The sequence below is a fragment of the Myotis lucifugus genome, unplaced genomic scaffold (assembly GCF_000147115.1).
Source record: "Myotis lucifugus unplaced genomic scaffold, Myoluc2.0 scaffold_160, whole genome shotgun sequence".
Classification (NCBI taxonomy): domain Eukaryota; kingdom Metazoa; phylum Chordata; class Mammalia; order Chiroptera; family Vespertilionidae; genus Myotis; species Myotis lucifugus.
In genome coordinates, this window is record NW_005871208.1 from 577,605 (window position 1) to 594,544 (window position 16,940).

Here is a 16,940-nt window from a genome sequence, read left to right on the forward strand (position 1 = left end):
GTGCTCCCACCAAAGAGTGAGCAACGGTAAACGAGGAGGTAAAATTCAGATCTGATCACCTGACACATGTGGTCACAAGTAAATAAATATGAATATCAGTCTCCAAAATAGCACTGAGGGTTTTTCAGATTTCAGATATTCTGGCTTTCCTTGCTCCATGTGATAAATGGTTGAAACACAATGATTTTATACGAATGACAGAGCTGTTGGATCTTGAAGAGATTTCTTGGTCTGAGAATTAAGAAATAACTGCCTCTCAGTCTAAAGGCCTTCATGTGTGATTTGGAGAAACACAAAACTAGTATTTTAATCTGAGGAAGAGTGATCCTTCACAGAATGTCATTGCCTTTTTTATATAGGTCAGAACAGCCATGTGTTCCAATGAGTGACACGCAACCTAAGACAAAAGCGGGACATAAGGAAAACCTGGACCCACGCTGGGCTCCGGTTAGGCTCCGGTTAGAGCCCAGAGCTGCCCAGTGTTCCCGAGGGGCATCGTGCTTTCGGCCCTCTGGGTGCGGTGCTAGTTGGCAGCCTGAGCTGTCTCCTCTCTGCACCGAAAGCTGCAGGGTCATGGTGACAGTTGTCCCCTCCTTCTAACAAAATATTGGCCATTGTCTTCATTTTAGCTCCACTGATTCTCCTAGAATACCAGCAAAAGGAAGATGCATTCTTCCCATTTCAGAGTCCCCTTTCTGGGCCTCGGCAGCCCCACGTAGGACCACGGCAAGTAAGAATCAGGGCAGAAATGAACGCCAGCCTTGCCTCTGTCTCACCGTCTGAAATGCTGTTTTTATAAGCACTCTGAGCTCCTCAGGTGAAAACTGCTGCCACAGTGGACGTGTTGTCTAGCTACCCTCACGTACAGTGTGAAGCAAAACCAAAGTTAAAACAACCCAGAAACTTAGATTCCTGAGGGGATTTTTCCCCCCCTTTACTTTTTTTTCTCATTCCGCAGCCCACTATAGTCAGTGATTTTTAACAAGATGCCAGTTTTGGGTTTTAAGAGCAGTGATCTAACCCAAAACTTTCCCCCCAAAAAAACTTGCCAATCCTATGTGAAGAGTCCAGTCAAGCTTTGGATTGAGCGGAGACATCAGTGTTAGCCAAGCAAGGGGTGACTTAGATCCAGGAACCTACAAAATCAGGAAGAAGAAGCTGAGGAAGAAAAAGGAATCATGTATGAAAAACACATCTGTGCAGATTTTATTGTATACTGTTTGGTAGAGGGAATATAGCTTTTTTTTTTTTTCTTGAGCCTGCAAAATATGCATGCTCAGCTATTGCCTGAAGTTAAGATAATTGGCCTTGCATAGTCATAAAAGAGACTTTATGTACTGTTGACTGATTCACTGCTAACCCTAAAGGGTGATTCTCTGTGATTTTTAAAGAGTCACACTTGTTTTGCAGAGGGGGAATGTCTGTTGAAAGGCAACCTGTGAGTTTGAGATCTGTCAGATTTTCCCTTGGGGCATGTTTTAGGAGAGGGAGGTTGGACTAAAATAATGTTTTTGGTCCAGGTTGATACCTAGGAGGGAAGACTAGGTCAACATGGGCAGGGGATTTGTGTTAGGTGAAATAAATATGTAATTTATTAGAATCCTTCCAAATGTATTTCATCGATTTAGAAAATTTTGGTCCTACTTCTGGACCTTTCCAGTTACCCTAATTTCAAAAGGGACATAATGTTTCTGTAGTCAGAACAAGCCACACAATGTCATTCCCCTCCTGGAAATCAAAAAAAAAAAGTGTGTTTGCCCGTACTTCCTCCCCCACTCAGCAACCTCCCCCTTCCAATGCAGGTGGTGGTGAATGCCTTGGTGGGCGCCATCCCCTCCATCATGAATGTGCTGCTGGTGTGTCTCATCTTCTGGCTGATTTTCAGCATCATGGGCGTTAACCTGTTTGCGGGAAAGTACCACTACTGCTTTAATGAGACTTCGGAAGAACGATTTGAAATTGAAATTGTCAACAATAAAACTGATTGTGAAAAGCTCATGGAGGGGAACAATACAGAAATCAGATGGAAGAACGTGAAGATCAACTTTGACAACGTTGGGGCAGGATACCTGGCGCTTCTTCAGGTGGTAAGTATTGTTATTTTTTCTGCCCTATGAAATTCAGGTGGGTAGCAGAAATCTTCTGTGGTTCACCCTCCCCGCTGCTTCCAGAATCAAGATGATTCTTAATAGGTCACCCAGCCCTGGGTCATTTCTCAAACTAGTTCCAGGGAGACACGTTCCCCGCGTACTCTGACCTCTCCAAGACCTCACTCCAAGGAGCTCTTGCTGCTCTGAAGCTCAGCAACAAACAGAGATTCCTGCAGCATAATAAAGCTGCAGAGCAATCGCCTTCTCTCTCCAGTGCAAGTGTGTAGTTAAAGAAAAAGGAAAAAATGAAGATGAGTGCATAAATAAACAAACAAAAGTGAGGGCAGTTTGATGGAGTGGAACAATTCTCCATAACGCCTGCACTGAAGTTAAAGGAAAGAACATGGTCGTGCTATGTTGCTGCCACTCAGGTCAGCCCCAGAGGAAGGTCTCAGTGTATCACAGTGAGAAAGGGTTTATTGTAATCAGGTAACATTCCATTATGCCTAGCCTCCTCTTCCTCTCTTACCAGTTTTTGGGGATGTTTTATAGGACTGTGTGAGGCAATGAAAGTTCCTAGGCTTTGGAATCAGACTGATGTAGATTTGAGCCACACTCATTTATTGGATATGTCATCTTGGACAATTACCTAACCTCTCTGAGTCAGTTTCTTCCTCTATTAAATGTGGATAATAATACCATGTATGGTTGTCAGGAAGATTCATGATAATTTACTCAAATTTCTTACCACAGTGCCTGGCATATAGCAGTGCTTAATAATGGTATTTGCGATGATGTATTTTGTTACTAGTACAACTGTCTACATCATATAGTTGTTGGGTGTATTAAATGCTATTATGCAGGTGGAGCTCTCAACACAGTCTTACATATTAAGCACTTACTGCTAACTGGTAGTAGGAGGCAGAGTTAAGGGGATGAGCAGTAGTTCATTTCACTCCAAAGTACTCTCATTCTATCCCAGTTCAAAGAAATTGTACCCGCAAATTGAATTTTAATTGGAGCAGCTCCAGGAGACCAATGCACATCCACCAGCCAGTCCAACATTATACTCACTGTCCCCACCACATGCCAGGTGCTGTGCTTGGCACTGCTAGAGCCATCAAACGAATAAAGAGCTGCCCACACCCTGAAAAAACGTAGAATCTGGTTAAGTAAATAAAACATACGTAAATGTGAGTAAAACATGGAGAATTGTAGTTGGTCACCCATATTTGTTTGCAAAATCAGGCTAGGTATACTAGATTGAGAAACAGAACTGGGAAGGGGCTGCCTAGGGTGAAGCCAGTATTGCCACTACCGTAGGCTATACATGTATGTATTGGTAAAGGAGTAGTTCTGACTTAGGTTTTTTGTTGTATTTTTTAATGCCGCTATGAATTTTCCAGAGCCAATTGCTTGTTTAACACCTTTTAAAAAATGATTCCTCCAAGTTCTAAGTACTCCTAGAGAGAAGGGGAGAGGGATAGAGAGTTAGAAACATCGATGAGAGAGAAACATCGATCAGCTGCCTCCTGGACACCTCCCACTGGGGATGTGCCCGCAACCAAGGTACATGCCCTTGACCGGAATCGAACCTGGGACCTTTCAGTCTGCAGGCTGACGCTCTATCCACTGAGCCAAACCGGTCAGGGCATGTTTAACACCTTTTAAAAAATGATTCCTCCAAGTTCTAAGTACCCCTCAGTAGATTCATGCTATTCATTCATGAATATGAGTTTCCCCAGCTTTAGGCAACCTTCTCAGGCCCACTTTTAAGACCTTTTGTAAAACTATTGATCCAATTACCATTGTCAACATGTTTCTCTGCCAAACTTTGATGTTATTTTAAGGGACGTAGACAAAGCTCCCTTGGGACGTGTATTAATAAACAGAAAAGGCATATGTCCACGTGAGGCTACACTCAGTCTCCCTGTTTGTGTTCTCACTGAACCTAAGCCTGGCCTCTTGGACCCCTGCTTAGGCTCCCACCCACCCCCTCACAGGCACAGTCTAATGACTGACTCTGTTTGCCAGGCAACCTTCAAAGGCTGGATGGACATCATGTACGCAGCTGTAGATTCCCGAAAGGTAAGGATGTACCTGGTGAAACCACAACCTTCCTAGATGGCTAGGACGGGAGCAGCATGGTGGATCTCACCAGGAAAGAGAGGGGGGTTGGAACCTTTATTGCTTGTCTTATTGATTATAGGACACTTGGCTCCTCTCAGTAAGTCATCACTCTCCTACGCTGACTCCAGACGACCAGGCTGCCTGCCCACTGGGCTGTCTGCTCCTCAGTGCTGCTTTGAAATAAGTGGCTCCTAGCAGACAGCCCCTCACCTCATGATTTGCATATTCTCCACCTAAGTCAGTGGTTCTCAACCTTCCTAATGCCGCGACCCTTTACTACAGTTCCTCATGTTGTGGTGACCCCCAATTTCATTGTTACAAATTGAACATAATTAAAGCATAGTGATTAATCACAAAAACAGTATGTAATTATATATGTGTTTTCCGATGGTCTTAGGCAACCCCTGTGAAAGGGTCATTCGACCCCCAAAGTGGTCTCGACCCACCGGTTGAGAACCGCTGACCTAAGCCATGGCAGGAACAATGTCTTCTGAGGGCAGGGCCTCCACGGTGAAGGAGACAGAGAACCTAGGGCTCCCCCTTCCCAGCTTGTTCAGCAGCTCGAGTGGTCAGTTATGGCTCATGGCCGTGGCAGGTCAGAACTGCCCACCTGATCCCCAGGTGAGGAGCTGACTCTCTTCCTTTCTCTCCTGTCCTTTGACAGCCTGAAGAGCAGCCTAAGTATGAGGACAACATCTACATGTACATCTACTTTGTCATCTTCATCATCTTCGGCTCCTTCTTCACCCTGAACCTGTTCATTGGTGTCATCATTGATAACTTCAATCAACAAAAGAAAAAGATAGGTCTCCTCCCCTCCTTGCCAGTGGTCAGAGGTCCACCCAGATGAGAGCATAGCTCTCTGTGTCTCTGACCCTATCTCGAGAGAGGGAACACCTTTCTTCCTCTAAAATCCATACTGTCACGTCACTGTGGCACTTGCCCCACTGCACAATAGCCCCAACCAGCTCTTCCTGTTGAGGGCTGGATTTCAGTGTGTGGCTTACCACATTTACTAGCAGTCTTATTCTTGAGACCTTTTACTGGTTGTGGTCTCCTACCAGAGGGAAGTAGGATAGGAGAGGGTCTAGTGCAGTGATGACGAACCTTTTGAGCTCGGCGTGTCAGCATTTTGAAAAACCCTAACTTAACTCTGGTGCCGTGTCACATATAGAAATTTTTTGATATTTGCAACCATAGTAAAACAAAGATTTGTATTTTTGATATTTATTTTACATATTTAAGTGCCATTTAACAAAGAAAAATCGACCAAAAAAATGAGTTCGCGTGTCACCTCTGACACGCGTGTCATAGGTTCGCCATCACTGGTCTAGTGACAGGAGTGAAAAGGGAAGCAAATGAATAGCTACAGTGAGAAGTAGAAATTGTCTAGACTTGTAACTGTCCACGTTAATCCCTGGGTACTACTACTAGCAAATTGGGATTGAGAGGCCATCCTTAGAAAATTCACTTCCTTACTTGTCCCAGATGGCTAACAATTTTCCAAAGCAAATTGAAAAGATTACTTGTTACTCATTTTATAAATCAAGTCCATCCCAACAAACTCCAAGGAGCGCCCCAAATTGTTTTCTTGCATCAGAATTTCTATATTTTTGATATTGTTAGAAATAAATGGGCCATTAGCCAGGACTTGAAAATCCTTTTATTTTAAAATGTCTTTTCCCTCGAATTTTGTCAAGAAAGCAGGCCCCCCACCCCCCCAAAAAAAAAATTAGGAATCCTGAGATGTGACTATCTTCAAAGCCATTGCTCTCAAGGTTAACCTTCCCTGAGAGTCTGTCATTGGGTTGTTCATTTCCCTCCTTCCTGGCAGAGCTCAGGAAACCCAAGCGGAAACAAAGGCAGGTGTCTCTTTGAATTGCGGTAGTTGTCCCAGGTCTGCCTCACTCTGGGACAACCATTAGCTGAACTGACCTCGGGAGAGGAAAGGGGAAAAGTGTCCCCCAGTTCCCAATTTTGAACCTTAGGTTCCAAAGCCATAACACTTGAGAACCGGTTGTAATTGCTGCTTCTCTTCTTCCCTCCTTTACTTTGGAGGTCAGGACATCTTCATGACTGAGGAACAGAAGAAGTACTACAATGCCATGAAAAAGCTGGGCTCGAAGAAACCACAGAAACCCATCCCCCGCCCCCTGGTGAGTGCACTGTACAGGCCCCGGGCAGAGTGAGGCCCCATATGGAAACAGACGCCGGTAGGGTTACTTCAGAGGAAGGAAAGGGGTGAGTGATGGGCTGCCTGTGTCCTCACATCGTCTCCTACTCACCGCATCCAGAAGATCTGAGGAGAATGGCACAAGCACAGGGATGAAGGTGTGGGATGGCTTTTACATGTGAGCTTGACCTTGCCTCTGGGCCTTCCTTGGGCAGCAGCAGGAGATTGGCATGTTAACCACATTGGCTCTGGCCCTGCCAGAGAAATGTTTAAGAGGCAGCTACAAATTCACAGAGGACGGAGAAATGAAAGCTGATGTCTTTCCTGCCAGTCCGAGTTAGGTTTAGTCATCATTTCCTCAACCCTCTACCCCACAGGTCAGCCTTGTGCCTAGAAGCTAACATAGTGCTTCCGGATATTTGTGGGAGCAGAAGAGAGTGAAGCTAGGAGAGTCTGATGTCCTGGTCTCCTCCTTGAACTGAGCCTTCTGTAAAGCAGATGTGGGGCCTGGGATTCTGCTTTACCCTCTGTTGGTGGTTGTCCTCTTGCTTCAGAGCAGAGACTCCTGATGCCCCGTGGCCCCCAAAGACCAGGCTCAAAGTTCCTTCTTCTGTAACTTGCATTTAAAGTAACACACACACACACCCAGCAGAACTCTTAAAATAGAAGCTTTCCTGGCAACTTCTTTTGTAATAATAATAGTAGAGCTACTTTGTTTCATTTTATTTTTTTTCTTTATTTTTTTTCATTGTTTTATTGCTTAAAGTATTATAAAGGGTATTACATATGTCTCCTTTTTCCCCCTGCCCTTGACAATCCCCTGGCCTCCCCTACCCCCCAGTGTCTTATGTCCATTGGTTATGCTTATATGCATGCATATAAGTCCTTCGGTTGATCTCTTACCCCCTCTTCTGCCCCCCGACTCTCCCCGGCCTTCCCGCTGCAGTTTGACAATCTGTTTGAGGCAGCTCTGCCTCTGTATCTATTTTTGTTCATAAGTTTATAATGGTCTTTATTATCCATGAATGAGTGAGATCATGTGGTATTTTTCCTTCATTGACTGGCTTATTTCACTTAGCATAATGCTCTCCAGTTCCATCCATGCTGTTGCAAATGGTAAGAGTTCCTTCTTTTTTACAGCAGCATAGTATTCCATCATGTAGATGTGCCACAGTTTTCTAATCCATTCATCTGCTGATGGGCACTTAGGCTGTTTCCAGATCTTAACTATGGTGAATTGTGCTGCTATGAACATAGGGGTGCATATATCCTGTCTGATTGGTGTTTCTGGTTTCTTGGGATATATTCCTAGAAGTGGGATCACAGGGTCAAATGGGAGTTCCATTTTTAGTTTTTTGAGGAATCTCCATACTGCCTTCCATAGTGGCTGCACCAGTCTGCATTCCCACCAGCAGTGCACGAGTGTTCCTTTTTCTCCACATCCTCTCCAGCACTTGTCGTTTGTTGATTTGTTGATGATAGCCAGTCTGACAGGTGTGAGATGGTACCTCATTGTTGTTTTGATTTGCATCTCTTGGATGATTAGTGACTTTGAGCATGTTTTCATATGTCTCTTAGCTTTCTGAATGTCCTCTTTTGAAAGGTGTCTATTTAGATCCTTTGCCCACTTTTTGATTGGATTGTTTATCTTCCTTTTGTTAAGTTGTATGAGTTCCCTATAAATTTTGGAGATTAGGCCCTTATCAGATATGACATTGGCAAATATGTTTTCCCACGCAGTGGGCTTTCTTGTTTTGTTGATGGTTTCTTTTGCTGTGCAGAAGCTGTGGCCCCCAAAGACCAGGCTCAAAGTTCCTTCTTCTGTAACTTGCATTTAAAGTAACACACACACACACACACCCAGCAGAACTCTTAAAATAGAAGCTTTCCTGGCAACTTCTTTTGTAATAATAATAATAGTAGAGCTACTTTGTTTTAATCAAGAGTGGGAGTTCCAGAGTATTTTCCCTACTCACCGCCACACCTGGCATACTCGCCTCACCAAATTCTGAGAGAAAGGAAATCCTAGGGCTTTGCAGAACTTCATTGTTTGGAAAACACCAAGTTAAAGTAATCCTGAAAGTAATCACCAGCTCAAGGGCCTCAGTACTTTCAAAACACTCAGGGAGAACTTAAGAAAATGAATGGTTTTTAGTTCCTTGATGTTAGAGTTTCCATTCTGGGATAGAAATGGGACCAAAAGGAATGGAAGAGGGCTGACATTTCTAAAGTTCTGTTCAGTACTTTGTACGTGGGAACCTGAGTGTATTTTCTTCCACACTGAAATATAAAAACTTAGTGTGGTAAGAAGCATTAAGAGTGATCAGCACTCTTCCAGCAAATATAGCAGGTCCTTCAGTAGCATTCTTTTGTTCAACAGTGGGTTTCATTATAACATTGATGAGATGCATGGGAACTTAACTCTTGTTTATATCAATTAGCTTGTGGTTATAGGTCACTTATGTACCAGGCACTAGACATAAAGTGATGACCAAAATTTAGACACTGCTATCATGGAGATTATAATATATAGTGGGGATAGAGATAAATAAGCAAACAGCTGTTATAAAATGTGCATTGTTGTGAGAAAAAATTAACTGGAGGGCCATGACAGAGAAGAATGGAGGCTTAGGATGGGGAGATCTACTTTAAAAGAGTAGTCAGAGAAAGCCTCACTAAGGAGGGTCTACTTGAGTGGTGAGAAACAGCCAAAATATGGGAGAAAGAGATCCTGGAAAAGCAAATGAGGCCCTAAAAGCCAGAAACATTAGTGTGGCCAGGTGGTGATGAGCTGGAGGAAGGGGCAGACTGTGAAAGGCATTTTTACGCCAGGTTAACAATAGGAATTTTGTTGCAAGCACAATGAGAAACTACTAAAAGGTTGTAACTAGAAGAATGATGTGATTGCCCTGCCTGGTTTTGCTCAGTGGATAGAGCGTCGGCCTGGGGACTGAAGAGTCCAGGGTTTGATTCCAGTCAAGGGCACATGCCTGGGTTGCGGGCACGATTCCTAGTAGGGGTGTGCAGGAGGCAGCCGATCAGTGATTCTCATCATTGATGTTTTAATCTCTCTCTCCCTCTCCCTTCTTCTCTGAAATCAATAAAAATGTATATTAAAAAAATGATGTGATTAATTTATGTTTTTAAATAATCACACTTGATGCTGTGTGGAGATTGTTGGATGTGGGTTAGAGGAAGCAGGAAGACCAATCAGGGACTCTTCTAGAAGTCCAGATGAAAGATGCTGATAGCTTAGGCTAGAATAGGGACAACAGAAGTGGAATGAAGTGGATGAATTCAAGCTATATTTTTGGAGAAAGAATCAGTCGGACCTGCAATGGACTAGATGGGGGGGATGAGGGAGAGGAAAGACACAAGGATGACTCTCCAATTTCTGGCTTAGAGACTGGATGGATAGTTGAGAGGATCAAGTTTGGTGAGGGGCAGGGAAAGGACTTAGTTCTGCTTTGGGCTTGTTAAGTTTGAGATGCTTACGTCATCAGGGAGAGATATCAAGTAGCAACACAGGAATTCAGAGGGAAGATATGGGCTGAGAAGACCTTGGGAAACTAAGAACATAGATATTGTGTAAGCAGTAGAATATATGAGCTCTCCTAGGGGAAAGCATAGAGAAAGAAGAGATTAAATAAGAGAAGAAACGGTTGGCAAATGAGACTGAAAAGGAGCAGCTGGGGAGGTGGAGAGACATCTAGACGTGTGCGATGGCATAGATGCAAAAGAAAAGAGTGGCAGTTTCGAAAACCCTAGGTGAAGTGATACTGATGTTGGGGTCTGTCCATGTTCCTGCTCTCCTGAGAGAGCAGCAGGATCGAGCTGGCTCGTATTATAGAAAGAAAGCAGCACACTCTGATCAACAGGATGGCAACCACAGCCTGCTTAGAAAGGCTTTCATGAATCCTTCGTTTCTTTCTTCCCCCTCTCCCCACCCCAGAACAAAATCCAAGGTATCGTCTTTGATTTTGTCACTCAGCAAGCCTTTGACATTGTTATCATGATGCTCATCTGCCTTAACATGGTGACAATGATGGTGGAGACAGACACTCAGAGCAAGCAGATGGAGACCATCCTCTACTGGATTAACCTGGTCTTCGTCATCTTCTTCACCTGTGAGTGTGTGCTCAAAATGTTTGCCCTGAGGCACTACTACTTCACCATTGGCTGGAACATCTTCGACTTCGTGGTGGTCATCCTCTCCATTGTGGGTGAGTGGGGCAGGCGGGAAGGGAGATGGGCATCTGACTGGCCTTGAGGACAAGATTCCTGGGAGAGCAACGAGTTACGCAGGACTGGGGTACAGGCCGGTCACGCTCTTCGCTTAAGCCCAGGTGTCACCTTATGACAGCCCAGGAAGCGGGCTATTTTATTACCTTCACTGTAAAGACATGAAGGTCACTCAACTCAGAGGTAGCAGAAGCAGAACTCAGGTTGGTGTTTTAACAGCAACTGTGTGGCATTTTGCTTCACCTACAGGTTAAAGGGGTGCTGTTCTGGCAGACAGAGGAAATGCTGTCCTATTGTGTGCCCTCTCAGAACGATTCCTTGCCTTCCTAAAAGGCATCCTGAGTGGTGAAACACTGCCTCGGTGGGTCTGACCGACAGGCTAGCAGAGAGAGTGCCCGAGCCCCATGGGGACCAGTTCCAGAGCTCTGGTGGCCAGGCTGGTTTAGTGAGGCGGCACTCACCTGGGCCTGTGCCACTTTCTAGTTTCTGTCCTCAGGGGCAGCATGTCCAAATGTGTGTTGCTACATGGAACACTAATCCCATCATCCATCTCTTCCCCAGTAAAAGAATCCCATGATGAAATTACTTTGGGCAACACTGTACAGTGAATTTCCCTGGTGAGGGTCACAGAACACAGTAGTCTCTAGAAGGCTCCTGGAAGTCCTGCAGTAAAGAATTGTTTAATACACCATCCCACTTTTCTTTGATCACATCTTTTTCAAGTTATAATAATGATACCTTACATTTTAGTGGAATTAGTATGTGCTGATCACCATTCCACGTGCTTTGCATGTTTTAATTTATAGCCCATACAACAGCCCTGTAAGTATCAGCAAGCACAGAGCAGCTACTGAGACATGGGACTAGTAAGTGAGCAAACGGGATTCAAGCCCAGCGCCCGGCCTCAGGTCCACACTCTCAGCCTCCACGAGCACAGGTTGAACAGTGCTGCCCTTTCCACTGTGCTCAACCCTGTTCTGCCCCCCCACCACTGAGTGGACGGAAAACCCGCAGACCAGACCGTGCCCCCTGCTCTCAAAAATAGATTTTAATGATTGGAGTTTCTATTAGATATCATTAATTTGCTCAGAAATGAAAGTATAGAAATTATCTTTTTAAATTAAGAGGATGTGGGGTGAAACTAGCCCCGGAACCTCCTGAAAGGCCCCGTAAATGGTGTTCCTGCTGCCTGGGTTGCTGTTTGCCCCGTCTCTCTCCGATTCTCTGGGGACAAATAGACATTCATCCTACAAAACATCGCTCAGGCATCTTCTCTCTGAAGCCTTACTTGGCCACCATACATGGAATGCAAGTTACCTGACTTCTTATGGCCACTGGTTATGGCTTCATTGAGAAGTGAAAAGAAGAGAGCTGATGCAGCAATTTGGGGCCTGGATGAGGTAGAGGTTTTCTTGAAAGTTCAAACACCCGTGGAATTCTAGCTCCAGACGAAACCCCAAGAGGTTACCTGGCCTACTTTGAACTTCCTGCCTCTTGTCCTTTCCTGAGAGTCTTACCTAGCTTAAAACCTTGGTAAGGGGATTCCACTGCCTTCTGCTGATCGTCACCCAATGTTTATGAATCCTTATGGTTGAAAGACATATTTTAACTTAAAGTCAATCCCTCATGTCAGTTGAAGCCCGTGTTGTCTCATTGGGGCCTCGACAGCAGAAGGCACCGAAGGAAGAGACCACACCTTTGTCTTCCCTGCAGGTTCCCATCCTTTCCATCTGCTCTTCCTTCTGTGGCCCTTGTCAGGCTCCCATTATTGCTCTGTAGCTTTAAAGCAGGTGGTCTGGTGGAGATGGGCCGCTGGCTGAGTGTGAATAGAACACAGCCCTTTGGTTTGTACATTTTCACCATCTACTGTTATTTCCTACTAATGTCTCCACCTTTTTATCTGCTGATACTGATTTCAAAGTTTAGAAGCTGAGTTAAACGCCACTCATGAGAAGTCTCTTTAGTTTGCTAGACTCATTCTTTGGGGTATGGACATGGGGCAGTGAGAAACCAAAATGTCTTTTCAGAGCCAGGAAGAAGACACTTTGAAAATTGGCGGCATTACCGGAATAACTAAGACATCATAGCCAAAGGGAGTGAAGTCACAGGGTGGAGGGAGGGCCTCTCATTACTGTTTGTGGATATGGAAATTTGACAGCATTTTGGAAAAGAATTGATAACACCTCAGGAAGCCATACATGCACAAATTTGAAAATAACAAATTATCCTTGAGTGGGAAACCAGATAAATGAGGACCTAGTCATGATTTTCAACCATTATCATGAATAATCTAAAATTATTTTAACACTAGATTTCACAATGTTAAGTCTCAAAAGCAAGTTAGAGATCTAAAAAATTTGATCTAAAAAGAGATATATTTTAATTCCTTAAGTATGTAAAATGTTATTTATATATTACTTATGGATCCATACATACCAAAATCATGAAGACACCGCAATGATACACACCGTCTTCAGGACTGTGTGGCTGCTTCTGGGAATGAAGAGGAAGCAAATCTGGCGAAATGCTAGCGTCTCTTAAATCTGGGTGTTAGCTACATGGGTGTCTATTTTATTGTTTTATCTTTTTTTATATCTTTGAAACGTGATTTTCTTTTTTATCATGATAGTTCAGATTAAATAGTAAGGCAGTCATTCTATAAAGTCCTTTGAACTTAAGGGTTTCATTATACCATGTGACACAGTAAAGAGAAAGGTATCTCCAATCCCAGTAACATATCTTCTTCTATTCCTCTTCTTAGGAATGTTCCTGGCGGATATAATTGAGAAATACTTTGTTTCCCCAACCCTATTCCGAGTCATCCGATTGGCCCGTATTGGGCGCATCTTGCGTCTGATCAAAGGCGCCAAAGGGATTCGGACCCTGCTCTTTGCCTTAATGATGTCCTTGCCTGCTCTGTTCAACATCGGCCTTCTGCTCTTCCTGGTCATGTTCATCTTCTCCATCTTCGGGATGTCCAATTTTGCGTATGTGAAGCACGAGGCTGGCATTGATGACATGTTCAACTTTGAGACATTTGGCAATAGCATGATCTGCCTGTTCCAGATCACAACCTCCGCTGGGTGGGATGGCCTGCTGCTGCCCATCCTCAACCGCCCCCCTGACTGCAGTCTGGACAAGGAGCACCCCGGGAGTGGCTTTAAGGGAGACTGCGGGAACCCCTCAGTGGGCATCTTCTTCTTTGTAAGCTACATCATCATCTCCTTCCTAATTGTTGTGAACATGTACATTGCCATCATCTTGGAGAACTTCAGTGTCGCCACCGAGGAAAGTGCAGACCCTCTGAGTGAGGACGACTTTGAGACCTTCTACGAGATCTGGGAGAAGTTCGACCCCGACGCCACCCAGTTCATCGAGTACTGTAAGCTGGCAGACTTCGCAGATGCCTTGGAGCATCCTCTGCGAGTGCCCAAGCCCAACACCATTGAGCTCATTGCCATGGATCTGCCCATGGTCAGCGGGGACCGCATCCACTGCTTGGACATCCTTTTTGCCTTCACCAAGCGGGTCCTGGGAGACAGCGGGGAGCTGGACATCCTTCGACAGCAGATGGAGGAGCGGTTCGTGGCGTCCAATCCTTCCAAAGTGTCTTACGAGCCGATCACGACCACACTGCGGCGCAAGCAGGAGGAGGTGTCGGCAGTGGTCCTGCAGCGCGCTTACCGGGGACATTTAGCAAGGCGGGGCTTCATTTGCAAAAAGATAGCTTCCAACAAGCTGGAGAACGGAGGCACACACCCGGAGAAGAAGGAGAGCACCCCGTCTACCGCCTCCCTCCCGTCCTATGACAGTGTGACTAAACCTGAGAAGGAGAAACAGCAGCGGGCAGAGGAAGGAAGAAGGGAAAGAGCCAAAAGACAAAAAGAGGTCAGAGAATCCAAGTGTTAGAGGAAAGCGAAAATTTAATATTGTACAGACTTAAAATGTGCAAGTGAAAGATTGTTTACAAACTTCCTGAATATTATCAGTGCAGAACAGCTATGGAGACACTTTACCCTGACGATCTATACCAAACGTAGTCTGCTTACCATGTCACATGGTTGCATCTTGAGCAGTGACCTGCCCAGGGCAAAGGACCCTGCCCCCTGACTCACAGATTTTCTAACGCTTGGGCAGGTGGTTACTGCATGTTCCACATCAGTCAATGCAACTTAGGACAAAACTAAACAGGACACAAAAACAGAGGAGAGGCTGCCGGGACCAGCATATTTCCCTTGCAGCCAAATGGATCTTATTTTTTCATTTTGTTGATTCTCAGAAGCAGAAAGCATCACTTTAAAAAGTTCGTTTGTTCATGCAAACTATATTTGCATTCCTACATTAGTTAAGCTAAGCAGCAAAAGAAAACACACACACACACACACTCACACTCACATTTAGCCCATGTCATTTAATTGTCAGTTTCTTTGACATAAACCGCATCTTCTCCACATGGGCTGCACGTGGTTTGCACGTGGTTTGGAGATGGGTGGGGGCAAACAATCAGGTTTCTTCAGGCTGAGGAGGACTTGCTCAGGCCGATTCCAAACATTGTGCTCGTTCAATGCGTGGAAATGATTTGCATGATGGCATGCCGTGATCAGAAGTCATGCATGAGAACCATACACCACAGGACGCTGCTCATCCTGTCCCCTGCACTGGGTCAGCCTTCGAACAGGACCCAGCCCTGCACCGTTCACTGTATTTGGAAAAAAAAATGGTAAGAGTTCCATACCCACCATAATTCTTTATGAATTCTTAGAAGCCTTTCATACACCTGATAGGGAAACATAACCAACCAATTGACCACGTCCAACAAAAACAAACCCAATCCAACAAGCAGATGGATCCGTGTGTGTATATGTTTAACAGACATCTCTTACAGCCATTGTTGCACATTTTGAAAGATGAACTGTTTAATGCTGCTCTGTGTCCCGTACGTGGGGAAATTTTGATCTCAAATGGCTTGTATTAATAATGTCACTGTAAAACCAAATCCTAGGGCTAAAAACAAAAATCAGAAGTTCATCTGGAGAACTGACACTTATTTGGGATAGAGGTAAACATGCTATTCAAAGTAGTATGTTATCTCTAGGGGGTAACTTGGGGAGCTTACAACACCTTTCGTTGGGGGTGAAGGGTGCTCACTTCATCTGGTATCACGTCCTTCTGCATGTGGCTTCCTCTGGGCTCGGGTCCACGCGGAGAGGGGTTCAGACGTTCTGAACAGGCCTCCCTTCTGCAGAGGGGTTGTCCCAAGCTCACACACTGCATGATTCCTCTCACCTCCCTCACATTTTCCACCGAGCAGGGCTTCCCTTGCCCACAGAGGTGGGTGAGGGCAGCAGCACTGGGGCTATGGCTGTGGTTTCTTCACGTCCTGTTAGAATAACTCATCGCTGGTGGGACCTGAGGTAGTGATGGCGCCTCCTCTGAACCAGGCCCACTTGGGTTCTATATTGCACTGATTCTCACGAGAAAACAACTTAATATTTATTCTTAAGATGTTCCAGCTTCCCCCAGCGCATTCCCTTCCAGCCAGTTTTGCTATCTGCTTAGCAACCTGCTCATTGCCATTGGAGAGTGGCTTTTGGGGGGAGCGTCCTCTCTCTCATTCCATCTCCTGCTTTAGGGAAGACAGTTTTTAGTAGTCCAGGGGTTTCTTGTCTGATGACTAGATTTTAAAGCCAAGATGCTGCAGTTGAATGTGTCAGGAAGCCTATACAAAGAATGAGGAGAGACTTTCGCTTGCTAACCAAATCAAAATGAATTTTCCCTGAACCTTATAACAGAGGGGGGAAAAGAACCCATAATCAGACACACCAATCTGCCTTGCAGTAGACGCACTTTGGATGTATGTCCACCTGACTAGTTTTGCGTAGAACAAACCACAGCGAGCCGGGAAGCAGAGCTTTCTGTCTTGCTGGACCATTACATGCGGGCCAGCTCGCGTAAGCCTGCTTCTGTGGCACCGCCGTGGAACTTTCGTACTACGCCCAATACGAGGTTGAAAAGGCATCTCTTTAGGTGACCCTGCTAACCGCTAGGACGAATGCATAGTATCGTGTACAGGTTACATCGTAAACAGCACAAAACAGAAGCTGACGTGTGTGGTTATTCTTTTTAAGAGAATTATAAATACTGTAATATATCATTTTATTTTATTGGCATGCCTTTTTGTAAATACAAAATTATTAACGTATTAAATAGGAAATGGCTTCTGGCTTATGCCATTGTCATGTTTATTTTTATTTTTTATACTTTCCTTTCTTTCTTAGAACTTAGATGCTGTCAGCCAATGTACA

General features: G+C 44.8%; 1 protein-coding gene across 1 annotated transcript in view; it reads left to right on the forward strand.

Moving 5' to 3' along the window:
- SCN8A (sodium voltage-gated channel alpha subunit 8) overlaps window positions 1-14,544 on the forward strand; it is a 121,298-nt gene extending 106,754 nt beyond the window's left edge. The window contains 6 exon segments of the mRNA XM_023759654.1: window positions 1,803-2,087; window positions 4,125-4,178; window positions 4,885-5,022; window positions 6,272-6,376; window positions 10,346-10,616; window positions 13,397-14,544. Of these exon segments, the coding sequence (XP_023615422.1) occupies window positions 1,803-2,087; window positions 4,125-4,178; window positions 4,885-5,022; window positions 6,272-6,376; window positions 10,346-10,616; window positions 13,397-14,544 (2,001 nt within the window).
- Window positions 14,545-16,940: the final 2,396 nt, after the last annotated feature.